This window comes from Pygocentrus nattereri, chromosome 10 (genome assembly GCF_015220715.1).
Source record: "Pygocentrus nattereri isolate fPygNat1 chromosome 10, fPygNat1.pri, whole genome shotgun sequence".
NCBI classification, from domain to species: domain Eukaryota; kingdom Metazoa; phylum Chordata; class Actinopteri; order Characiformes; family Serrasalmidae; genus Pygocentrus; species Pygocentrus nattereri.
Genome location: NC_051220.1, coordinates 2,244,018 through 2,270,696, shown reverse-complemented (window position 1 = coordinate 2,270,696; position 26,679 = coordinate 2,244,018). Strand labels below are relative to the sequence as shown.

General features: G+C 42.2%; 1 protein-coding gene across 1 annotated transcript in view; it reads right to left on the bottom strand.

Moving 5' to 3' along the window:
* LOC108414254 (cubilin-like) overlaps window positions 1–25,995 on the bottom strand; it is a 43,808-nt gene extending 17,813 nt beyond the window's left edge. Inside the window, exons 1-12 of the mRNA XM_037541814.1 lie at window positions 25,944–25,995; window positions 18,266–18,416; window positions 17,975–18,159; window positions 15,627–15,777; window positions 15,196–15,380; window positions 13,972–14,122; window positions 13,552–13,736; window positions 8,550–8,700; window positions 8,229–8,413; window positions 6,939–7,089; window positions 6,575–6,759; window positions 392–436 (exon numbers count right to left, since the gene is read on the bottom strand). Coding sequence (XP_037397711.1) covers window positions 392–436; window positions 6,575–6,759; window positions 6,939–7,089; window positions 8,229–8,413; window positions 8,550–8,700; window positions 13,552–13,736; window positions 13,972–14,122; window positions 15,196–15,380; window positions 15,627–15,777; window positions 17,975–18,159; window positions 18,266–18,416; window positions 25,944–25,995 — 1,777 coding nt within the window. The remainder of the gene's footprint in view (window positions 1–391; window positions 437–6,574; window positions 6,760–6,938; window positions 7,090–8,228; window positions 8,414–8,549; window positions 8,701–13,551; window positions 13,737–13,971; window positions 14,123–15,195; window positions 15,381–15,626; window positions 15,778–17,974; window positions 18,160–18,265; window positions 18,417–25,943) is intronic.
* Between the last annotated feature and the right edge of the window lie 684 nt (window positions 25,996–26,679).

Sequence of the window (26,679 nt, the reverse complement as noted above, 5' to 3'; positions counted from 1 at the left end):
TCTTCTGATTTAGGCTCCACTTTGGTAGAAGTGACAAAATGTTAGGACTGTGTTGAATCAGATCTACATAGTCTACCTTCTAGTCCTGCCAGCTGGTGCTCTTTTCCTGCCTAAATGAGGTTCTAGTCCTGCCACCTGGTGCCCTTTTCCTGCCTAAATGAGGTTCTAGTCCTGCCAGCTTTAGCTCTTTCTTTCTATCCCCTCTAGTCTGTGTTCTAATCCTGCAAGCTTCAGCTTTATATCCCACCTAGTCTAGATTGTAGTTGTGCCATCCGCCACCATCCAGACTGAGCTCTTTGTTGTGCCTAGACTAGATTCTAGTCCTGCTTAGTCTTGATGACTTCTTGTCTAATCTTTTTACGATGTCTTTGGGTTCACACAGAAGGTGTACCTGATATGGGAGTAAGAGCTTCGGACGAGGGTTCAGTAGTAGGTTCTGTGGAAGAAGGAAGATCATCTGTGAGTTCAAGAGATCCTGAACATAGGAATTATAGTAGTTAAAAAAAACAGTTTAAAGGAAATGTACAATGTGAACTCTGAGCTGAGCAAAAGTGGAACACATTTTGGCAGATGCCCCAGTTCATCACAATAAAAGCTACATATTCATGTGTTTTGTGTTTTCATGTGCATCCTAAACATGAATGTGTTTAGACTGAGTTGCATATATATTATATTGCCAAAAGTACTCGCTCGTCTGGCTTCACACACATGAACTTGAGTGACGTCCCATTGTTAATCCATACGGTTTAATATGATGTCGGCCCACCCTTTGCAGCTATAACAGCTTCAGCTCTTCTGGGAAGGCTTTTCACAAGGGTTAGGAGTGTTTATGGGAATTTCTGACCGTTCTTCCAGAAGCAAATTTGTGAGGTCAGACGCTGATGTTGGACGAGAAGGCCTGGCTCACAGCCTCCGCTCTAATTCATCCCAAAGGTGTTCTGTTGGGTTGAGGTCAGGACTCACTCATCCATGTCTTTGTGGAATTGCTTTGCGCACTGGTGCGCAGTCCTGTTGGAACAGGAAGGGGCCGTCCCCAAACTGTTCCCATAAAGTCGTGAGCATGAAATTGTCCAAAATCTCTTGGTGCTGAAGCTTTAAGTGTTCCTTTCACTGGAACTAAGGGGCCGAGTCCCACTCCTGAAAAACAACCCCACACCATGATCCCCCCTCCACCAAACTTTACACTCAGCACAACACAGGCAGACAAGGACCATCTCCTGGTAACCGTCAAACCCAGACTCATCCATTGGATAGCCAAATGGTACCACCCTGGAATTCACTGAGCTCCTGAGAGCGACCCATTCTTTCACTAATGTTTGTGGAAGCAGTCTGCAGGCCTAGGGGCTCGGCTTTATACACCTGTGACCATGGACAACCTAAATTCACTTATTTTGATGGGTGAGTGAACACTTCTGGCAGTATCGTGTAGTTTTGTATTTGGATGCCCCAGATAGTTAAACAGAGCTGGGAGCTTAAATCATACAAATTTACTCATTTACGGCAGTCTATTGTAACAGATTCTTAGAGCAACAGAATATTTCAACACATTTGGTTGAACTGTTAACATTACAGAACATGGATGAACTAAATTTGCTTAAAACCAAACACTTTTGAAAGGAAAATTGCAGACATATGGGCAAGAAACTGCAGATGAGTCATCTTTATTCCCTATATTTTTATCCTCCATTCTATTCTTTCTCCAGTGACTGAGCTTCAGTTCATTTTTTCCATTAACCTGATATTTCTCTTTGGCTTTTTTCTGACTGTTCTATGTGCCACTTTGATGAAAGTGACAATATGATAAAACTGTGCTGAATCAGGTCCACATGCAACAGCTTATTAGCAAATAGCTTGTTAATATAAAGACTGTAGACCTTAAAACAATTATCTACATAGTGTCAGTGCCTGCAGACCAGGAGTTCTCCACTTTTCCACCTCAAATTCCACCAATTCATCACTCGAAAGCAAACTAGCTACTGTCCTAATTTCACTTTCACCTTGACATGAGAGATACAATCTCAAAGTTAGGATGTTTCTTTTATACACATGCTTTGGAACCATACTCAGACCAATCTATTCTGGTCTTCTATAGACCCTGCTCTGCCCTACCACTTCTAGTCATTGCCTAGTCTAGATTCTAGTCCAGCCTCCTATTGCTCTTCATTCTACCTAGTGTATGTTTTTGACTAATCTTTTATCTATGCTCCTGAACAGATAAAAGACTAGATCAAAACCTAGGTTATTAGCATTATCCTAATCCCTATTTCTTCGTTTTTTTTGTTCTGCATTCATAGTATTGTGTTGTTCAATTTAGCCAAACAGCTTTCTTTCCACTGCTTATTAGGCCTCGCATCTGTTAAGGTTTGTTTATCTGTGTTCTGTTATTAGTTTGGGTTCATTAAAACATCTGCACGCATATCCATCAAAGGTTTAATTCTTGTAAAGGATGCAGTTGATCTTGACAAAGTAGCCATGGGGCAAAGTAGCATCACTAACCTGAGAATGCCCACTGTGCCTGAAAGCCTTTACGAGTTATCCCGTGGTCACTTGAGAACACTACGGTAATGTAGTTCGCGGTGGAATTGAAGTTATATCTCTGATCTTGAGGCAGGCGACCCAGCAGTCAACAAATGTGAAGGTCAAATTAACAACTTGTGTCTCTGAAGCCAGAAGTCTCCATGTGCAACGTGCATTATTAGGGTAGTTATTAGGATACTGGGGGCTGAAGAATTCTCCTCTTGGGTTAGTCAGATCTTCACCGCATGATGCTCCAACTGCAATGTGGCAAATGCATTTAAGTTTGCATAAATAAGACTTAATGAATCAAATGTATAGCAGAACGCATTGTGTACTAGCCTCTCTCCACAGATTGTGTTTCATTCTCTCCTTCATTTCTCCCTGACTTTTCCCTGATTGTTCTGGTTTAGGTACCACTTTGTTAATAGTTACACAATGTTCAATTGTGAACTGTGTCGAATGAAGTCTATGAATAACATGACTCCACACAGTAGGCATTAATAGAAAGCCTGTAGACCTATGCCAATGATTTCTATAGTGTCAATGCCTACAGGCTTCTCTACACCAGTCCATCTATTTAGGTCAAGGCTTTTATCGTCATTCCATGTCTGTATAAGTACACAGTGGAGCGAAATTATGTTCTTCCTGGACCAACATGATGCAACATGTAACAAGATAGGCATTACAGACAAAGTGCAAGTGTGCAGATTTAGGTGTGCAAAACACTGAACTAGAAACAATCCAATAAGTACAATAAATAAAATAGACATGCAGCTGCTCAAGATGCTCTCCACAGTCCCCCTGTAGAACATGGGTGAACTTTCTTCAGTCTCCGCAGGAAGTAGAGCTGCTGGTGAGGTGAGGTTCTTTGTGATGTGAACATAGAGGAACTTGGTGCTCCTGACCATTTCCACAGCAGAGCCATTGTTGTTCTGTGGGGGGTGGTCACCTCACACTCTTTGGAAGTCAACAACCATCTCCTTAGTTTTGTCCACATTCAGACAGGTTGTTGTTTCTGCACCTGTCCATTTGCCACTGCACCTCCTCTCTGTACATGGACTCATAATTCTTGCCGTTCAGACTCTCCACAGTCGTGTCATCAGCAAACCTGATGATGTGGTTTGAGCTGTACTTTGCAGTTCAGTCGTGAGTCAGTAGAGTGAAGAGCAGCGGACTAAGCACACAGCCCTGAGGGACACCGGTGCTCAGTATGGTAGTGCTGGAGATGTTGTTACTTATCCTGACTGATTGAAGTCTCTCAGTCAGGAAATCCAGGACCAGTTACAAAGAGAGGCATTCAGGCCCAGCAGGCTCAGTTTTCCAGTCAGCTGCTGAGGGATGATAGTGTTGAATGCTGAGCTGAAGTCTATGAACAGGATTCTGACATAGGTGTCTTATTGTCCAGGTAGGTGAGAGCCAGGTGGAGTGTGGTGCAAATGGTATTGTCTGTTGAGCTGTTGGGGCAATATGCAAATTGCAGTAGGTCCAGTAATGGGGGAGCTGGTCTTTAATGTGCCTCATGATAAGTCTCTCAAAGCACTTTATGATGATGGGAGTGAGTACAACAGGACTGTAGCCATTGAGGCAGGACACTGGAGACTTCTTCAGCACAGGGATGATGATGGGGGACTTGAAGTACATTGGAACAACTGCAGTGCTCAGAGAGACATTGAATATGTCCATCAACCAGCTATTCAGTACATTCTCTGAGCACTCTGAGATCCTGGGGCTTTTTGTGGGTTGATTCTGTGTAGAGGTCTCCACACATCAGCATTGGACAAACACAGTACCTGTTTGTTTGGAGGAGGTGTGGTGTTCCTCGCCCTCATACAGTTCTGTACTTCAAACCAAGCATAGAGGTTATTCAGTGCATCTGGAAGAGAGGCATCACTGTCACAAGCAGGTGGCGGTATCTTGTAGTCAGTGATGGCCTGGATGCCCTGGCACATGTGCAGTATGTCAGTAGTGTTTTTAAAATGTTCAAAGTAGGCACACTTAAACTTGCTGTTCTGAGGCCTGCCTTATCCCCTGACTTGAAGGCTTAATCACAGGTTCTCAGCAGCATGCACATCTCTGCAGTCATCCATGGCTTCTGGTTGGGGTGAGTGATTCTGTATTCTCCTCCAGGTTGTTGGAGTCGCAGCTTCTCTGAACATCTCCCAATCAGTGTGCTTGAAACAGTCCTGAAGAGTGGAGATAGCTCCTAGTGGCCAGGTTTTCAATTGCTTCTAGTCTGGTTTGGCATGTCTGATGAGTGGTCTGTATGCTGGAATGAGCATCACAGAGATGTGGTCGGAGTAACCATAGTGGGGTCGGGGCTCAGCCCAGTACGTAAAGGGGATGTTTGTGTAAGCACCTCCCCGGGTCGCAAAGTCCACATACTGGTAAAATTTGCGGAGCACAGCCTTCAGATTAGCATGGTTGAAATCTCCAGCAACAATAAACAGTCCATCTGGGTGCGTGTTTTGAAAATCGCTGATAACGCTGTACAGTTCGTTCAGTGTGCCATCAACACTAGAAGCTATGTATACCGCTGCTATGTACACTGTGGTCAGCTCTCCTGGCAAATAAAAAAATCACCAACTCCACCAGTGTTGAGCAGTTACTAGAGACTAGCCATGTTTTTACACTATTTTGTGTTGATGTAAATACACATGTCCACTCCTAGAGTCTTACAGCACCAGTTCAGCGTCTCTGTCTGCACAGAAGCACAGCAGGCTGTTGATCTAAATGGCTTTGTCCAGAGAGGAGATCGTCATCCATGTCCCTTAAAAACTAAAACAGCGGTCTCTGAACTAACGCTGTGTAGCCCGCTGGATCCAGAAGCAGTCCAGTTTATTTTCCAAGGAACAAACATTTGAAAGGAGAAGCGATGGCATCACTGGTCATCTGAATTTAGCCTTGTTTCCACCTTCTTGCACATCACTTTCGGCCAGCAGGCCCATGCAGCGCTGTGGATTGTAACAGGCCTAGCTTGCACAACTCTTTTACGCTGTCTGTCTAAAAGCAGAGTTTTGATTTTTCAGCTGTAGCAGGCTCTGGCAATGGTAGATATTGTTGTTAGTTGTTGCAGTTGTTGTGCAGATTTGTTGTTCCTAAAGTGGCCGCTGCAGCTACACGCCGCACCACTGGAAATGTTGTTCACTTATTTAGAAAGCTTATTGTTTTCTTACCTGGAGTTAGGATGAGATTATGAACTCATGAACAGATATTCTGTAATACCTGCAGTCAAAACTTGTCACGTTGACTAAAGGTATACGATTTAAGAATTAGAACATGTCTTTAAATATAACCCCTTGGGAACAAGATTTGGACCCATCCATGGCTTCTGTATACCCTGTCCTACCACCTATAATTATTGCCTAGCCAATGCTGTAGTCCTCCCTTTTTTTGCTTTTTATTTTGCCTAGTGTAGGTTCTTGTCATGCCAGATCTAGCTCTTTCTTTATATTGTGCCTAGTCTAGGTTCAAGTCCTGCCATGCTTTGCTCTTACTCTTTATTCTGTTCAGTCTATGTAGTAGTCCTGCAAGCTTTAGCTTTGTATCCTGCCTAGTCTAGGGTCTAGGTGTGCCATCCTTAGCCATCCAGCCGGAGCCCTTTGTCATCCCTAGACTATCTTGTAGTCCTGGCTAGTCTTGATTACTTCTGGTCTAATCTTATCCTATGCTTCTGAATTCCATTAACCTAGTCTTTCGTCTTGGTGTAAGCTTTTGTTTGTCTTGCAGTCATAGTATTGCTTTGTTCAGCTCAGCTAAACCAAGTCTTCCCAGTGTTTCTGCTGCTTAGTGGGCCTTCTTTCTGTAATGTTAGGTTTTGTTCATATGTATTCTATTATTAGTGTTCATTAAATCTTCTGTTCTAATGTCCATCTCTAATAATTTCTGGATAATTATACTCTTGTCCAGCGTCTTAGAGTGTGGGAAAGCCAATCGTATTTCAGAACCAGCATCAATTTCAGAATTTTAATGTATTGTGTAGAATTCTTGCAAAGGATGCAGCTGCTTTTGTTAAATCACTCTTTAATTACTAGCTATGAGGCAAAGTAGCCTCACTGACCTGAGAACTCCCACTGTGCCCGAAAGCCTTGATGAGTTATACTGTGGTCAGTTGATAACAGTATGGTCAGATAATTCCTGGTGGACTTGAAGTGATATCTCTGATCTATAGGCAGGTGACCCAGCAGTGGGTAAGCAGCACTGGGACCATCATACACCATGATGGAGTCGCAACACATCTCCAAACTAGTTCAAAGGAGAAAAGAATTGAGAAAGTTTGCAAAAAGAAATCTATTCCAGCTCAGGGCAGCATAATGGCATACACATACAGTATATATTGTATATTTGAACAGTTTGAATGAATACATTTATCTGAAATGGCCAAATCCATCTGTATTTAAAAGTGAATGAAAGCTGTGACTTACTCAACAAACGTGAAGGTCAAATTAACAACTTGTCTCTCTGATGCCAGAAGTCTCCATGTGCAGTCTGCATCATTAGGGTAGTTATTAGGATACTGGGGGCTGAAGAATTCTCCTCTTGGCTTAGTCAGATCTCCACCACATAATGTATCATCTGTGCAACATATTTTCACTAAATAGTTAATTCATTTAAAGCCAGAAAACCTTTAAACTGTAACGAGGAGCGAGGTAGCGGATGCATGTGCGGAGACAACTTTTATTTAGGGCAAATACAAAATCAGGGTCATAACGGTCCAGGTTCATGTAGCCAACACGGAGAGATTCAGATACAGACATGACGAGAAACACAAACAACCAAACAGTTCTAACAAAAACAAAGACCAGCACAAAGGCTAAACACAGGGCTTAAATACACATGGAAAATGAGTGACAGGTGGAAAACAGGTGGAGACAATCAGAGGTGGAGTCATGAAACAAGGGGGCAGGACTAGAAAACCAAAACAAACACACATAGACAGGACTGGGAGGGGCCAATTGTGACAAAAACAATGACGTATATAGTGTCAGTGCCTGCAGGCTTCTCTGCACCAGCAGTTCTCGACCTTTTCCACCTCAAGGCCCACCCATTTATCACTACAAACCAAACTGTTTTCTTATCTAGAGTTAGAATCAGATTAAGAACTTAAAAACTGTTTTTCTGTAATAGGCGCTGTCCTATATTGATTTGTGTCTGAAGTTGTCATGTTGACTACAGAGATAAGATTTCAGCATCAGTATGTTTCAGAGTTAACATGTTTCCTTAATACAGGCAACAAATTTGTCTTCTATAGATCCTGCTCCTTCCCTGCACCCTCTAATCAATGCCTAGTCCAGGTTGCATTCCTGTAGGTCTTTATCCTTACTAGTGTAGGTTTTAGTCCTGCTTAGCCTTGCTTACTTTGTGTCAAATCTTTTTCCTATGCTTATAAATTCCATTAGCCTAGATTTTACCCTTGCTCATAGCTTAGTTACCATATTCCTTAGCCATACTTTCCTTATTCTTGGTTTTGCAGTCATAGTACTGCTTTGCTCAGCTTAGCCAAACCTAGTTTTCCCAGTTTTGATGCTGTTTATGAGATGTTGTTTCTGTTATGTTAGGTTTTGTTTATCTGCATCATTACTTTGTGTTCATTAAAACCTCTGCGCTAGTGTCCATCCCTGTTTCTGTCTGGATATTCTGTCCATTTCAGAACTGTAGTCATTTTGAATGTGTTAAATAACACTTTAAAAAGGAGTCAAAGTAGACGTATTTACCTGAAAACACCCACTGTGCCTGAAAACCTTGACGAGTTCCACTGATGTCAGCTAAGAACACTACAGTCATATAGTTCCTAGTAGAGATGAAGTGATATCTCTGATCTTGCGGTAGGCGACCCAGCAGTGGGTAAGCATCAGTAGGACCATCATACACCTTGATGGAGTCACAACATGCCTCCAAACTAGTTCGAAGGAGAAAGTGAGGAAAAAGGGAATTGTGAAAGTTTGCAAAAAGAAATGTATGCCAACTCAGGGCAGCACTGATCTGGAGTGACTAAATTCATCAGTACATTAAAGTGAAGGAAAGCTGTGACTTACTCAACAAACGTGAAGTTCAAATTAACAACTTGTGTCTCTGACGCCAGAAGCCTCCATGTACAATCTGCATTATTAGGGTAGTTATTAGGAAACTGGGGGCTGAAGAATTCTCCACTTGAGTTAGTCAGATCTCCACTGCATGGTGCTCCAACTGTAAAGTGATACATGCATTTAAGTTTGCATAAATGAGACATCATGCATTAAATATATAGTGAAATGCATTTTTTACTATCCTCTGTCCATTGACTGAGTTTCAATTCTCTCCTTCCTTTATGCCAACTTTTCTCTCTGCCATGTTGCTTAAAGTGACCAAATATTACAACTGTGTTGAATCAGGTCCATATACAACATGATTCCACATAATAACGCATTAATATGAAGCCTGTACACCTTAATAACAATGATCTGTAGAGGCATTCTCAAACTTTTCTAACTCAATGCCTACCTTTTTATCATAACAAAATAAATTGTTTTCTTATCTGGAGTTAGAATCAGATTATGAACTTAAGAACTGTTAAGTACTGTCCTATATTGATTTGTGTCTGAAGTTCTCATGTTGACCACAGAGATAAGATTTCAGCATTAGTAAGTTTCCTTAATACAGACCCTCTGCAACAAAAGTTGTCTTCTAATTTTCACATTTTTCACAATTTTGGAATCCCAAAGACATAGTCTCGGACAGACTTTCACAACTTACATTGAAGGTATAGTCAGACAATCAATTGGACACTGTAAAAGGGTTACTAAAAATTTAGGACAATTTATAAGAGCCTTCTGTAGTACTAACCCTAGTGACTGGCTTAAATTTCTCATCTGGGCTGAGATCACCAACTCAACTAACTCTTTCAAAAATGTATTAAGATACCTCCAATAGAACCCTGGACTGCATCCCCTTCTGCAGTCCAAGCCATCGATGACTGGATGAAATGCATTGAGGAGGTCTGGAAACAAACTCTTTGCAACATTGAGGTGGCTCTCAGGTGTGCCAAGGAGCAAGCAGACAAACGTCCTGGGGATACCCCCTCCTTTCAACCAGGAGACGAGGTTTGGCTGTTTATGTGGGACCTCAGGTTTCAGGAGGGCATCCGTGAATTTTAACGGTCCATTCCAAGTCATCAAAAGAATCAGTGATGATACACATAGAATCTGCCTGCTCAGTTGTGTATTTCACCCTGATTTCATGTTCCCTTCTCAAGCCTGTGGTGCCTGGGCCCTTGGAGGAGGTGTCACCAGAGGGAGTATGCCCCAGGAAGAGTGTCTTCGGTTCCTATCTGGTTCCAGCGGTCTGGTTCCTGTCTAGCACCATGGATGGCACCGGGATCTCGACCTCTGATGCCTTTGTGAGCGTTTTCACTACTTACTAGGCCTTGAATGAGGTTTTATTACAGCGTGTTCTGTTACTAGTTTGTGTTCTTTAAAACCTCTGTGCTAGTTTCCTTCCCTGTTAATTTCCAAATAATTACCGTATTGTAGAATAGATTTGAGCATAGGAAAGCCAATGATATTTCTGAGCACCCATTTTAGAATTTTAGAGTATGGTGTTTAATTACCTCTCCATGGATCACCACCTTATCGTGGTGGAGGGGTTTGCGTGCTTGAATGATCCTAGGAGCTATATTGTCTGGAGCAAAAGCTCCTGGTAGGGTCTCCCATGGCAAACTGGTCCTAGGTGACATGTCAGACAAAGTGTGATCCATAATAACCCCTATGAGAAGACAAGAACAGGATTTGTGTACCCTGCCCGGATCAGGGTTACCGGGGCCCCACCCTGGAGCCAGGCCTGGGGGAGGGGCTCGCCAGCGAGCGTCTGGTGGCCGGGCATTTATTCATGGTGCCCGGCCGGGCCCAGCCCGAAGGAGTTACATGAGTCCCCCCTCCCATCGACCCACCACCAATGGGAGGGGCAGTAGTAGGGGTTCGGTGCTTTGTGGATCGGGCAGTGTCCGAAGGCGTGGGCCTTGGCGTTCTGATCCTCGGTTGCTGAAACTGGCTTTTGGAACTTGGAACGTTACCTCACTGGCGGGGAAGGAGCCTGAGTTGGTGCGTGAGGTTGAGAGATACCGGCTAGATATAGTCGGGCTCACCTCAACACACAGCTTGGGCTCTGGGTCCAATCTCCTTGAGAGGGGCTGGACTTTATTCTTTTCTGGAGTTGCCCATGGTGAGAGGCGACGGGCAGGTGTGGGCTTTCTAATAGCCCCTCGACTCGGTGCCTGTATGTTGGGGTTTTCTCCGGTGGACGAGAGGGTAGCTTCCCTATGCCTTCGGGTTGGGGAACGGGTCCTGACTGCTGTCTGTGCTTATGCACCGAACAGCAGTTCAGAGTACCCAGCCTTCTTAGAGTCCTTGGAAAGGGTGCTTGAAAGTGCTCCTCCTGGAGACTCTATTGTCCTACTGGGGGACTTTAACGCTCACGTGGGCAATGACAGTGAGACCTGGAGGGGTGTGATTGGGAGGAATGGCCTCTCTGATCTGAACCCGAGTGGTGTTCAGTTTTTGGACCTCTGTGCAAACCACAGTTTGTCCATCACGAACACCATGTTTGAACACAAGGATGTCCATAAGTGCACATGGCACCAGGACACCCTAGGCCGCAGTTCATTGATTGACTTTGTAGTCGTGTCATCGGACTTGCGGTCATGTGTTTTGGACACTCGGGTAAAGAGAGGAGCTGAGCTGTCAACTGATCACCACCTGGTGGTGAGTTGGTTCAGGTGGTGGGGGAAGATGCCGGTCAGACCAGGCAAGCCCAAACGTATAGTGAGGGTTTGCTGGGAACGTCTGGCAGAAGAACCTGTCAGATTGATCTTCAACTCACACCTCCGTCAGAACTTTGACCAGATATCGGGGGAGGTGGGGGACATAGACTCAGAATGGGCCGTGTTCCGTTCCTCCATTGTTGAAGCGGCTGACTGTAGCTGTGGCCGTAAGGTAGTTGGTGCCTGTCGGGGCGGTAATCCTCGAACCCGGTGGTGGACACCCCAGGTGAGAGATGCCGTCAAGCTGAAGAAGGAGTCCTACCGGGTATGGTTGGCCTGTGGGACACCAGAGGCAGCTGGCAGGTATCGACAGGCAAAGCGATCTGCGGCTTCAGTCGTCGCCAAGGCAAAAACCCGTGTATGGGAGGAGTTTGGTGAGGCCTTGGAAAGTGACTTTAAGTCGGCTCCGAAAAGATTCTGGCAAACCGTCAGGCGACTCAGAAGGGGAAAGCAGTGTGCCACTACCACTGTATATAGTGGAGATGGTGTGCTGCTGACTTCGACTGAAGACGTCATTGGGCGGTGGAAGGAATACTTTGAGGACCTTCTCAATCCCACCGACACGTTCTCCAGTGAGGAGGCAGAGTCTGGGGACATGGGAATAGGCTTGTCCATTACTGAGGCCGAAGTCGCTAAGGTGGTTAAGAAGCTCCTTGGTGGCAAGGCTCCAGGGGTGGATGAGATCCGCCCTGAGTTCCTCAAGGCTCTGGATGTTGTGGGGCTGTCTTGGCTGACACGCCTTTTCAACATTGCGTGGACATCGGGGGCGGTGCCACTGGATTGGCAGACTGGGGTGGTGGTGCCTCTTTTTAAAAAAGGGGACCGGAGGGTGTGTTCCAACTACAGGGGAATCACACTCCTCAGCCTCCCTGGCAAGGTCTATGCAGGGGTACTGGAGAAGAGAGTCCGGCTTATAGTTGAACTTCGGATCCAGGAGGAGCAGTGCGGGTTCCGTCCTGGTCGTGGAACACTGGACCAACTTTTCACCCTCTCCAGGATTCTGGAGGGTTCATGGGAGTTTGCCCAACCAGTCCACATGTGCTTTGTGGATCTGGAGAAGGCATTCGACTGTGTTCCCCGGAGTATTCTGTGGGAGGTGCTTCGGGAGTACGGGGTACATGGCTCTTTGCTACGAGCCATTCAGGCCCTGTACAAACAGAGCAGGAGTTTGGTTCGCATGGCCGGCAGTAAGTCAGACTTGTTCCCAGTGAGAGTTGGACTCCGTCAGGGCTGCCCTTTGTCACCGATTCTATTCATAATTTTTATGGATAGAATTTCTAGGCGCAGTCAGGGGATGGAGGGTGTCCGGTTTGGTGACCTCAGGGTCACATCGCTGCTGTTTGCAGATGATGTGGTCCTATTGGGGACATCAGGCCGCGAACTTCAGCTTTCGCTGGATCGGTTTGCAGCCGAGTGTGAAGCGGCAGGGATGAGAATCAGTACCTCCAAATCCGAGACCATGGTTCTCAGGCGGAAAAGGGTGGAGAGCCCTCTCTGGGTCGAGGATAGGCTCTTGCCTCAAGTGGAGGAGTTCAAGTATCTCGGGGTCTTGTTCACGAGTGATGGTACAAGGGAGCGGGAGATTGACAGGCGGATTGGTGCTGGGTCAGCAGTGATGCGGGCTCTTTACCGGTCTGTTGTGGTAAAGAAAGAGCTGAGCCATAAGGCAAGGCTCTCGATTTACCGGTCAATCTACGTTCCCACCCTCACCTATGGTCATGAGCTTTGGGTAATGACCGAAAGAATAAGATCGCGAATACAAGCGGCCGAAATGAGTTTCCTCCGCAGGGTGTCTGGGCTCTCCCTTAGAGATAGGGTGAGAAGTTCGGTCATCCGGGAGGGACTCGGAGTAGAGCCGCTGCTTCTTCACATCGAGAGGAGTCAGCTGAGGTGGTTCGGGCATCTGATTAGGATGCCTCCTGGACGCCTCCCTCGGGAGGTGTCACAGGCAAGTCCACCTGGGAGGAGACCCCGGGGAAGACCCAGGACACGCTGGCGTGACTATGTCGCCCAGCTGACCTGGGAGCGCCTCGGAATCTCCCTTGGAGAGCTAGTGGAAGTGGCTGGGGAAAGGGAGGTCTGGGCCTCACTGCTTAGGATGCTGCCCCCGCGACCCGAACCCCGGAGAAGCGGAAGCTAATGGATGGATGGATGGATGGGTGTTTAATTATTGCAAAAGATGCAATCGATTGTGTTGAATTGCTCTTCAATAAGTATCAATCAGTCAAAGTAACCTCACTGACCTGAGAACACCCACTGTGCCCAAAAGCCTTGATGAACTATACCGCTGTCACTTGAGAACACTACAGTCAGATAGTGCCTGGTGGAGTTGAAATGATATATTTTATCTTGAGGCAGGTCACCAAGTACAGGGGAAGCATCAGTGGGACCGTCATACACCTTGATGGAGTCGCAACACGTCTCCAATCTAGTTCAAACCAGAAAGAGAGAGAATGAGACAGTTTAAGAAAAGATATCTATTCCAGCTCAAGGCAGCTCACATTTGGTTTCATATCACAACTGACATGTTTAACAAAGCAAAGCAATTTCACTACAGCAATACAGAATAAAATGTCTAATACTACATAGAGTTTGAATGATGAAATTAATCTAAAATGGTTAAATCCATCTGTACGTAAAAGTGAAGGAAAGCTGTGACTTACTCAACAAACTTGAAGATCAAATTAACAGTCTGTCTCTCTGATGCCAGAAGCCTCCATGTGCAGTCTGCATCATTAGGGTAGTTATTAGGATACTGGGGGCTGAAGAATTCTCCTCTTGGGTTAGTCAGATCTTCACCACATGGTGATTTATCTGTAAAGTGGTACATGCATTTAGGCTTGCATGCATTAAATATGTGAAATGCATTGTTTACTATCCTCTTTCCGCTGATTGAGTTTCAACTCTCCTGCTGACTTTTCTCTCTGACTTTTTCCTGACTTCTCTGATCTAGATGCCACATTGCTGAAAGTCTTAAAATGTTCAAATTGTGTGGAATCCTGTTGCATATAGACCCGATTCCACACAATAGCTTAACAATGTAAAGCCTGTAGACCTTAAAACAATTATCTATAGTGTTACTATCTGCCCCAGGGGTCCACGACCTTTTCCACACTGATTTATCACTAGAAAACAAATTTTAATTTGAGATTATGAAGTTACAAACTGTTATTCTGTAGTAGCTCCTGTCCCATTTGTATTCATAACAGACATTGTCATGTTGACTAAAAAGATTTTAGATTTAAGTTTTTTTATTGCAGCCCATTTGAAACAAAGGTTGGACCAAGGCATTCTGGATTGGTCTTGTATAGATGCTGCTCAGCCCTACCTTCTAATCACTGCCTAGCTTAGGTTCTACTCTTGCCAGTCTTAGCTCTTTTTCTTTCCTAATCTAGGTTCTAGTTGTGCCATCCTAAACTTTTTGTCATGCTTAGACAATATTGTAGTCTTGCCAAGTCTTGCTTACTTCTCGTCTATGTTTCCTATGTTGCTTTTATTTTTGCTCTTATCTAAGTAGTTATCATCTTCCCTTAGCCCTACTTCTACTCCTACCCCTTATTTCTTTGTCTTGCAGTCATAGTATTGCTTTGCTCATCTTAGCCAAACCTAGCTTTCCCATTGCTTCTACTGCTTACTAGGCATTGTTTCAGTTATAATAGGATTTTCTGTGGTCTGTTATTAGTTTGCCTTCAAAAAAACCTCTGCACTAGTGTTCATGTCTGTTTCTGTCTGGATAATTCTAGTATTGTACAGCAGCTTTCGTTGTGGGAAATCAAGTGATATTTCAGAACCATCTGCTTTAGAAATGTACAGTATTGTGTAGACTGATTTATCTTGTAAAGGATGCAGTTGAATATGTTAAAATTAGGTAAAGTAGCCTCACTTACCTGAGAAATCCCACTGTGCCTGAAAACCTTGACGAGTTCCTTTGCTGTCACTTGAGAACACTACGGTCAGATAATTCCTGGTGGAGCTGAAGTGATATATCTTATCTTGAGGCAGTTGATCCAGCAGTGGATAAGCAGCACTGGGACCGTCATACACCCTGATGGAGTCACAACATTCCTCCAAACTATTTCCAAGGAGAAATAGAGAGAATTGAGAAAGTTTGAGAAAAGAAATCTAATCCAGCTCAGGGCAGTGTGCACATATGAGCTTAAACCTGGTTTCATATCACAACTGATGCAGTCGACAATGCAGAGCAATTTCACAACTGATTTAGAGTCATAAAGAATGAAATGTCTAATACTAATACTAGAATTAATCTAAAATGGCTAAATCCATCTGCATGGAAAAGTGAAGGAAAGCTGTGACTTACTCAACAAATGTGAAGGTCAAATGAACAACCTGTCTCTCTGATGCCAGAAGCCTCCATGTACAATCTGTATCATTAGGGTAGTTATTAGGATACTGGGGGCTGAAGAATTCTCCACTTGAGTTAGTCAGATCTCCACCACATGGTGCTCCAACTGGAAAGCGACATTTAAGTTAGAAAACAAAGTGTTTTCTAATCTGAAGTTAGAAAAAGATTATGAACTTATGAGCTGTTATTCTGTAATATCTGCTCTCCTATATTCAATCATAACTTAAATTGTCATTTTGACTAGAGACATGAGATTTCACAGCTTGTTTCTTTAATACAGCCATTTGGAACAAGACTTGGACCAATCCATTTAACCCTCATCTACCCTACTTCCTCAAATCATTGCCTAGTCTAGGTTCTAGTCCTGCCAATCTTTGTTCTTTATCTTACGTCGTCTATGTTGTATACTGGTATTTTTCTCTATAGCAATTCTTCATGTGGATACTAGTCCCCTCTAGTGGATAATACTGAGACTGACATTAGTATTGTAGGAAAGAAAATACCCGGATTCTTCTGTTCAGTTGTGTTTCCCCACAAGCCATGCTATACAAAATTATTCCCTCATTGCAGTACAAACTTTCTTATTTTTCTTAGAGCTTTAGTAATAACATGCTGCAAGATATTACAGTGATGACGAGGATGTGACACTCAAAAGGAAACATGTTTTGGCTGAACACAGAACAAAGCTAAAGCAAACAAAGAGAATCGCAGATAGCAGAATATAAAGAAGAACAGGAAGATTTTAAATCTTACCTGGAAAGGTTGGAACAGTGGACGTTAGCAAACAAGGTGGAAAATGAAATCAAGGTCAGTGTGTTCCTTTCTGTCTTGGAACAGGAGCATATCAGCTTTTGAAAAATCTCACTATGCCAGACAAGCCTGGCAGCCTGTCTTACAAAGAGCTAAGTGAAAAGTTCGATTCTCATTACAAGCCCAAACTTCTCTTCATTGTTTCATTTCCAGAAAATAAATGAAATGGACAATGAGACGGTGTCAGATTACATGGTTACATTAAAACAGCTTTCCACTCACTGCGAATTTGGGAATCATTTGGATGAAGCATTCCAGGACAAGTTTCTTAGAGGCTTAAGCGGGGAAGCCATCCAGAGAAAGTTGCAGGCAGAACAAGTTACATTCAAGAGTGTGATATCGATATTGATATTGTCAATGGAAATGGCGTCCAAGAATACCCTTGGGTTTGCACGGGAAATTAAAGAATGGGAACTGTATATAAAATAGCCAGCATAAAAGGGAACAAAGGGGATGGAAAAAAAGCAATGTAGGAAATGTGAAACAACCATGAACTGAGACAAAAGCACCCTAGATGTATCGGTTGCCATGGAAATGCCACCGGCAGCATGGTGGCGTGGTGGGTAGCGCTGTCGCCTCACAGCGAGGAGGGCCTGGGTTCGATTCCCCGGCCGGGCAGACAGGGTCCTCTCTGTGTGGAGTTTGCATGTTCTCCCTGTGTCTGCGTGGGTTTCCTCCGGGTTCTCCAGTTTCCTCCCACAGTCCAAAGACATGCAGTCAGGCCAATTGGACGTGCTAAATTGCCCCTAGGTGTGTGAGTGCCTGTCTGCCTGTCTGTCTGCCTGTCTGTCTGCCTGTCTGTCTGTCTGTCTGCCTGTCTGTCTGCCTGTCTGTCTGCCCTGCGATGGACTGGTGACCTGTCCAGGGTGTATCCTGCCTTCCACCCGAAGACTGCTGGGATAGGCTCCAGCATCCCCCTGTGACCCTGATGGAGAAGCGGCTTAGAAAATGGATGGATGGATGGATGGATGGATGGAGAAATGCCACCATTGCTCCAAGGTGGGACATATCGCTCAATTTGCAGTGACAAGAAAAAGTTAGGGCAGACGCAGTATGTGGCTGAAGGAACAAACCTTAGTGAAAATGATATTGAGCTGTTTGGAATTCAGTATTCAGTAAATACAGCCTGCAGTGGGCTGGCACCATGGTGGATGTGGATATCGAGGGAAAGACTGTCAGCATGCATCTGGATACTGGAGCAGCTGTGACCCTGGTGTCCAAGATATCTGTATAGGGGTTTTAAGGGTGGGCTCCTTAAATGTTAATGGGTTCAGGGACAAACATAAACAGGCCTTCTTTTCTGAACTCTTTAAATACGTGTTTCTTACAAGAAACACACAGTGACGATTATACAGCTTACACACTATCAATCCCTTTTCCTGTCTCAACTCTGTATCAGCAACATTGTGAATGAGGTTCAATGTTCCCTGAGGTTAAATAAAGGTCAGTGGATTAGGTTGAAAAGGTTCAATTAGTCAAACAGCCTCACTGACCTGAGAACTCCCACTGTGCCCGAAAGCCTTGATGAGTTATCCCGTGGTCACTTGAGAACACTACGGTCAGGTAGTTCCTCATGGAGTTGAAATGATATCTCTGATCTTGAGGCAGGTGACCCAGCAGTGGGGAAGCTTCAGTGGGACCGTCGTACACCCTGATGGAGTCGCAACACATCTCCAATCTAGTTCAAACCAGAAAGAGAGAGAACTAAGAAAGTTTACTTTTCCAGCTCAAGGCAGCATTACAGCATGTGATGGGATGGGAAGTGATGGGAAGCTGTGACTTACTCAACAAATGTGAAGGTCAAATTAACAGTTTGTCTCTCTGAAGCCAGAAGTCTCCATATGCAATAGGCATTATCAGGGTAGTTATTAGGATACAGGGGGCTGAAGAATTCTCCTCTTGGATTAGTCAGATCTTTACCACACGGTGCTCCAACTGTAAAGTGGCAAATGCATTTAAGTTAAAAAAAATTGCTGTTATCACAAGTAAAAGAAAAAACTAGAACATGTTATCTGAACTAACTGCTATACAGATTTAATTACATAAATTTAACTACATACAAATAAAGTCAAAATGCATAATATTATTAGGGTATAATATAACATGAAGTAAAATGTATACTGTGGTTTCAGGGCAAAAGAAGAACCAGAGTATGCCAGCAAAACCTATTTAGGCAAGTTTATTTATATAACACCTTTCAACCACTGCTGTCATTCAAAAAAAAAACGCAAATAGAAAAACATAATTAAATTAAAACCATAAAGTCATTCAATATAAATCAAATTAGAAATGAATTTATGATACTGAGCTGGAAGCTGCTCAAACAGGAATATTTTGAGCTTGGATTTAAAGTGTCGGGGCTCGTTTAGCCTTCTCTGTCCACTGGGTCCATTTAAAAACAGAATGGTAGTCAAACACTGCTTCTTCATGTTTAGTCTTTACCTTTGGCAGGACTAACTGACCAGTTCTTAATGATCTGAGAATTCTGCTTGGCTCATATCATTGCAATATATGAAATACATATGCTGCTCCTGCACCATTGAGCAATTTATAGACCAGTAATGCTATCTTCTATGTTCCTATTCTGGAACAGACTGGTGGCCAGTATGAGGATTTAAGAATGGGGGGTGATGTGTTCCTTTCTTTTACTCCTAGTGAGACTCTGGCAGCTTCATTCAGAATCAACTGAAGCTGTTTGTCTTTTGGGAGTTCAGTTAGGAGACCATTACAGTGATCGATCCTGCAAGAAATAAAGGGTGGATGAGGTTCTCCAGATCTGGTTTATTCAGAACATCTCTTATCTTGTTGATGTTCTTAAGATGATTTAGTTGATTTAGTAACATCTAGATAATTAGATGAACTTCTTTGACATGACTGCTAAAACTAAGATCAGAGCCCTTTAGTACATCAAGGTACTAGTTCTTTAGATTTTAGAGCTCTTGAATCCAGATAGGCAGTTAGTCTGTGCCTCTATTTGCTATTCCTGAATAAAATAATCTCAGTTTTATCTTTATTAAACTACAGAAAGTTTTGTTCCATCCGGTGATGAGCTCAAGGCACTCACGGAGTGAGTGAAGTGGACCATACATGTTTGGGAAGAGGGCCAAGCAGATCTCGTAAAGTTGAGAGTAGAGGTCTAGTAGAGTATCATCTGCATAGCTGTGGTAAGATACCCCATAGTCTTGTAGGATTTGGCCAAGATGCAGCATGTATAAATTGAATTGGAGTGGCCCAAGAACTGAACCCTGGGGGACTCCACAGTGCACTGGCACTTTCTCAGAAATATTATTTTCAGTTTCCACAAAGTAGTCCATTCCTTGCTAGCATGAGCTGAACCATATTAGGACAGTTCCTGAGAGCCCAGCCCAGTTATCAAGTGCATCTATGACAATTTTATGGTCAATGGTATCAAAGGCAGCATTGAGATCAAGCAGTAATAGAACAGATGTTTTTTTCCAGAGTCTGCATTTAAGCGAATGTCATTAACAACTTTATTAAGAGCCATTTCCATATTATGATTAGGCCGAAAACCTGACGGAAATTTGTCTAGACAGCTATTTGAGGACTATACTGAGTTGCTTAAACAGAATGTTCTCAATATTTTTTCCAGTGAAAGGTAGATTTGAAATCGGTCTGTAATTACTCAGTTGAGTTGCTTCTAGATTTTGTTTCTTTAAGAGAGGCTCCACATCTTCATGTTCTTTAAAAAGTTGGCTAGTTCTCTTCAATAAAGGGGCCTGCCCATGGAGACCAAACTGAAAATGGAACTAACTTGCAGGGAAAAATGGGGAAGTGGTCACCAAAAGACAAGCTCACTTACGGAAAGTCACTGCAAAACTGCAACATAGAAAGTAAAATATATTTCAATGACTGAAGTTTTAAATAACATGTTAAATGTCTTTGACAAGATTCAAATGTTTGATCTAGATGTTGAAATTGTTCATGTGCATCACTGTCACTTTAGCACTAACATACTATTAGAAATCCTATTGGGACACTAGCAGAAACTAGCATTATCTTCCAGTTTAATTTTGACCTTTTTAATAACCATACATGACTGTATATGGACATCTAATATCTGGTCATTTTTTGGTAAAATTTTAACATTTGAAATATATGATGCTGATTAGCATATATGAATATCCAACCTATATTTCTCGTTATATTTTCTTATATTGGACAAACACCAATCAGGCATAACATTCTGACCACCTCCTTGTTTCTACGCTCACTGTCCACTTTATCAGCTCCACTTACTGTATAGCTGCACTCTGTAGTTCTACAGTTACAGACTGTAGTCCATCTGTTTCTCTGATACTCTGTTACCCTGTTCTTCAGTGGTCAGGACCCCCATGGATCCTCACAGAGCAGGTACTGTTTGGGTGGTGGATCATTCTCAGCACTGCAGTAACACTGACGTGGTGGTGGTGTGTTAGTGTGCGTTGCGCTGGTTTGAGTGGATCAGACACAGCAGTGCTGCTGGAGTTTTTAAACAGCTATATAGATATAGATAGATATAGATATAGATATATTTAGAATATAGATATATTGAACCATCTAACAGACATACTGTATTTTTTCTGTATTCCACCTGTTAGACTCATATGTATGAATCATGTATTTTGTTTTACATTGCATAAAGAACATTTGATACTTTGATATGTTTTCACAACATATATGTGCATATATTTCGAGATATGCGCCTGATTCTTTGATACATGTGCACATATAGCAATATTTCAGACTTCTGTAAGAGTTGCCCAAGAATTGCCGTCTATAAATTTATATTGTGATTTTGTCTTGTGAAATGTAGATGTTTTCTATAGCATTTACATTGACACCTTCACCAAGGCAAATTCCTTGTACATCATGGATTTAAATTAAATTAAATTAAATTAAATTAAATTAAATTAAATTAAATTAAATTAAATTAAATTAAATTAAGTGACCCTTATTAGTCCCACAACGGGGAAATTTAAACTCTGCATTTAACACTAATCTTCCGCGAGCTACGAAAATTTTCGTAAGGGAAACCAGCCTCCCTGTAGCCCACCCCCCTGCTATGAAGCGATTAACGCCTATTGTCTTGGTAATGAGAAGGAATGCGTTGGAAGCACCAACCCCCCCCATGCCCACAGAAAGCTCCTACAGCTCCCAAAGCACCTAACATGACACAACTTGAAGGTGAACTTCAAGTTACAACTCGAGTGTATATGTTACCGAATTTTGTTTCGTTAGTTTGTTCAGTCAGTCGTTCATTTGATAGTCTTCCTTACGAGGAAAAGGTTAGAATTAAACAGCTGGGCACATCAACACCCAAGATTGATTTGGTGCAAAAAGTAGAGTACAGTTTGAAGCTACTCTAGACAGAATATACTCAATAAAGGCAATACGAGGATGAAACAAATACATGTGGTCAAATCAGATACAAAAAAAAATAATCTGATATACAACAAACATTTAGCAGAATATTATATATTTGCAGAGGATATTAGTAGTAGTATTAGACTTTCTGTGTGCACCACAGAGCTGCTGTCTCAGTCCTCCTCTGTGAATTAACATAATAAAGGGTGATGTATGGTCCTGCTAATTGCTGGCAAGAAGGAGGGGTGATGTCCTGAGGATCTTGAAATCTCAGGAGGGCTAGTGTTAACCCATCCCTGAAGTGAAACACCACATACACACTAGTGAGCACACACACTAGGGGGCAGTGAGCACACTTGCCCGGAGCGGTGGGCAGCCCAATCCGCAGCGCCCGGGGAGCAGTTGGGGGTTAGGCGTCTTGCTCAAGGACACCTCAGTCATGTGCTGTCGGCTCTGGGGATCGAACCGGCGGCCTTCCGGTCACGAGGCTGGGTCCCTAACCTCCAGCCCACGACTGCCTCAAATGGGGTAACTGCGGCTGGTCGGTCCATGACATTACCACTGCACCACCACTTTTATTTGGGGAATAAAAGTAAAATTATTGAGGCACAGAAGTAAAAGAGCTGATTCCACAGTTCCACTTCCTCAATATTGTCTCACACATTGAAATAAAGCAACAAGTGAAAAAGTCAACTGGACAGCATTTCTGACCAAACAATTCTTGTGAAATTTGCTTCATGAGAAACTTGATTCTTTAGCTCTGTACAAAGCCTGGGTGTTTTGTTAGGCCCAGTGCCATTTCTTCTTTTTACCCCTACCCCTTGTTTTCGAGTGTCACCCTGAGTAGTGGTTGAAATCTTGCACCCCCCTCAAATAAAAATAAATAAATAAATAATTACTTCATTAACTGCTACTAGCGCCGCTCTGTAGGCGACCCTGCCAGTCTGCAGGGCAGCAGAGGAGGGGAAAGTTCAGCTCCTCACTGCTGGGCTTTAGTTACATTTAGGGATCATACGCCTTCAAAGAGGGGGGCAATTATTTATTATCACCCCCCCCCAATTCTTTCCCGTTCCACCTTAAATGAAGCAGCAGTTAAATTCTGGCACTTCAGGCGTCAGAACTGCTGGACTATTTAAGGAGGAACGGGAAAGATAGCTAGTGACACATTAGCATGCTATTAGTGATTTTTTATGCTTGTTATGAAGAAAAACTACCAAAATTCAATGAAACCACATTAAACTAAGATAAAGCAGTTGTTATTGTGATTTTTTAACAGAGAAAATTCTCACATTTGTGGGTTTCTTTGGTCTCTTGTTCTCCGTCTTGCCATTTGTACATCATGTAGTAGCTTTAATCTTATCAGGAAAGATAAAAGAACTCATATCACCACTGTTTTGGAAGAAATGCATTGACTACCTATACCTATTTTTAAAGAGTAATAAAAGTCTAGTTAAAGCTTTAAACCCCATGTGTCAAACACAAGCCTTTCTGACCCATAAAAGTATTGTATACTTATACTATTAAAATGAACTCATTTCACAATGAACTGACCTACAGTCCCCAGCATGCACTGCAATGTAACATGCACTCCAGCTCTCCTACTCCAACAACAATCTATGTTCTGCAGTTCTGCACAATTCTACACAGCAGTTGCACCATCAAACAACTAACTGCAGTTAAGCCAACAATAAAAACTTTGAAATTAAGCTAAATTTTGAATATTTCTAGTATTCATGTACAACTGTCTATATTTTACTGTTAACATTTTTGCGTTTTTTTCTTTAATAAATAATGGTCCGTTAAATTTATAGCAAAATTTAAAGTTATTAAGTGAAATAAAACATAGATGTTCTCTGGCCCACAGGTTTGTTTTTTTTTAATTTGGGCCTTTTGACAGCTCTGCTCTAAATGACCTAGAAGCTACTTCAGAGAATGAGCATCCTTCCGTATATTACAGGAAACATGAGTTACTTTCAGTTAGTTTCCTTAGTGAAACTCACTTCTGCCTTTTATTAGACGGTCAGGCTCAGGGTACACTTTCAAGGAACGTATCTCTTTCACTTCTCGTTTTAATCAAATTATATGTCTCTTTGGTATTTATCTTTTATATTTGATGTGTGTTATTGTTTTGTATGATTTTAAATGAATATTCATAGTTTCTTCTATTACTGTTAAGCTTTATAATCTGTCTGTAAAGCACTTTGAGCTGCCACTGATATGAAAAGTGCTGTATAAAAGTTTGTGTTTGATTAAGAACGGCAAAATTGTTCATATTCACCAGTGTCAACTTAATGCTAGCACATTGTTAAGAAATTTGCTGTGATACTAGCAGAAATTAGTGTTATGATTTAGTGTACTGATAACAAGCTGAGTGGTCTTTAGCCCGGAGGAAACAGTGTCCATGATTTCCAAGAAATAAGGACACTTTTCCACTTCACCTCAGTCCATTTTAAATGAGCTCAGGCCCAGAGAAGGTGGCAGCATTTCTGGATCCTGTTTATATTTGGGTTCTTCTTTGTGTTTTAGAGTTTAACAGCGTTTGTGGATGCAGTGATGAACTGTGTTCACAGACAGTGGTTTTCAGAAGTGTTTCTGAGCCCATGCAGTGATTTCCACTACAGAACCATGTCTGTTTTTAATGCAGTGCTAGCCCAAAGATCACGGCCAGATTTTTGGTCTTGTCCCCTGCATACAGAGCTGATATTACGAGAAGACTTTTAATGATATTATGTATCATAGACGATGAAAAGCCAAAGTTCTTTCTTATTTTATGTTGAGAATAATTTTTTCTTGAATTGTTGCTCTATTTAATGGTGCAGTCTTTCACAGAGAGGTGAACTCATCTTTACTCCTCAAAGACTCCGCCTCTCTGAGATGCTCACTTATACCCAATAATGTTACTGAACTGTTACCAATCAACCAACCAGTGTTTTTTTTAGCATTACCCAACTTTACCAACCTTTTGCTCCCCCGTCCCAACTTTTAGGACAGGTTTTTGGCATCAAACTCAAAATTGGCAAATATTTTCTAAAAAAAACAATACAATTTCTGAGTTTCGATTTGTTGTCTTTGTACTGTTTTCAATAAAATATAGGGCTTAAATTATTTGCACATCATTGTATTTTGCTTTTATTTACATTTAGCACAGCATCCCAAATATATAACATTTATTAGATTAGATTAGATTAGATTAGATTAGATTAGATTCAACTTTATTGTCATTGTGCAGAGTACAAGTACAGGGCCAATGAAATGTAGTTATTATAATTAGCATAGTATAATTATATAAGTATAATTAGCATATATCAACATCCAAACATCCATAAAAGTCAAGCTGGTGAGAATAATTTTATATTATTGACGCTCAGAAAGACAAAGACAGAGTGAAAAGGGGTTCTAACCACAATCCCACTGCCTTAATACTGTTTATCTCACACACTGAATGGAAGTAACAAGTGGGAAAGTCAACTGGACAACATTTCTGACTAAACAGATCTTACGAAAATTTGCTTTATGAGAAGCTACGCATACCAAACCTGGAGTACAAAGCCTGGGTGCAATCTTAGATTCTGAGCTTTGTTTTATCCCACATTAAAGTAGATTTTTCTCATTTCACAAATACAGTTAAAGCGCCGCCTCTCTGTGTCAGAGCGATGCTGAGAGACTTCTCATGGATTTGTTACAAGCCGAGTTGATTTATGTGAATCTTTTCTTACCCGTTTCCTTAAAACAATTTTCCTAATGCTGATCTTCTGCAAATACCTTCTGTAAAATACAGGAAACATGGAGAGGCCTCTTTCTATTAATATGCTTCTAAACTCTGGAAGTCTCTTCCACTTTTTATTTGACAGTCAAACTCAGTGGACATTTCTAATTAATGTTTGAAAAAGTATCTCTTAACATTTCATTAAAACATCTACACCTACATCTTTGGCATTTATCTTTTTAATTTGTCATTGTCTGTCATTGTCTTCTATGACATCTTCAGTTTCTTAAGTTACTGTCAAGCTTAAAGTGTGAAAAATTGTCAATGCAGGTTACTTTACTTTTTTAAATCACTACAATCAGGCAGAAATTCAAAGTCTAGAGTGTTCTCACCTCCAGAGCTGACCCCTAACAAGAGAGGCAGAATTATCATTCCAAGCTTCATCTTTCCCATCTGCTGAAGCCTGTCTTCCACAGTGTGACACCACGGTTTATATACCCACAATGAGACCTAGAAGTACTTCCTCATGATGTCCTCACATCTAAAAACATGCTAAAAACGAGCCACAGCATTACTATAAGTCTAGGAAAGAAACAGGCAGAGCCGGACGAAGTACACAAACCATGTACTGGAGTTAAAGTCGAGACCCCCGAGGTAAATATTCCTCCAGTAAAAGTAGAAGTTCCTCCCTTTAGACCTCCACTTGAGTAAAAGTACTAAAGTATTTCCCTTCAAATGTACTTAAGTATAAAGTAAAAGTACTAAAAGAGTAATTCTGGCTCTGATGTCCTGTTATCATTTTTATAACCAGACTGGCTTCATGAACTCATTTCAGGTGAAAGTCCTCCAGCGTCTCTCTTGCAATGTTTTTATAATTTTTGGTTTGCCTGATTGCTTTTGAATGTCTATAATTCACATCTTCTGTGCTTTATTTTAAATCCGTTGTGAAGGTGTAGAGGCAAAACTAGGAAAACGATGTCACTGTCCAAATACTTCTTGGCCTGACTGTATGTGCTCTGCGAGATCGTCATGATGTATCACTGCATCATAGTACATGATTGCTAGGTTTGTATTTTTTTTGCAATGTGTGCTAAAATATGCCCTCATCTTACATCACGTTCTACATTT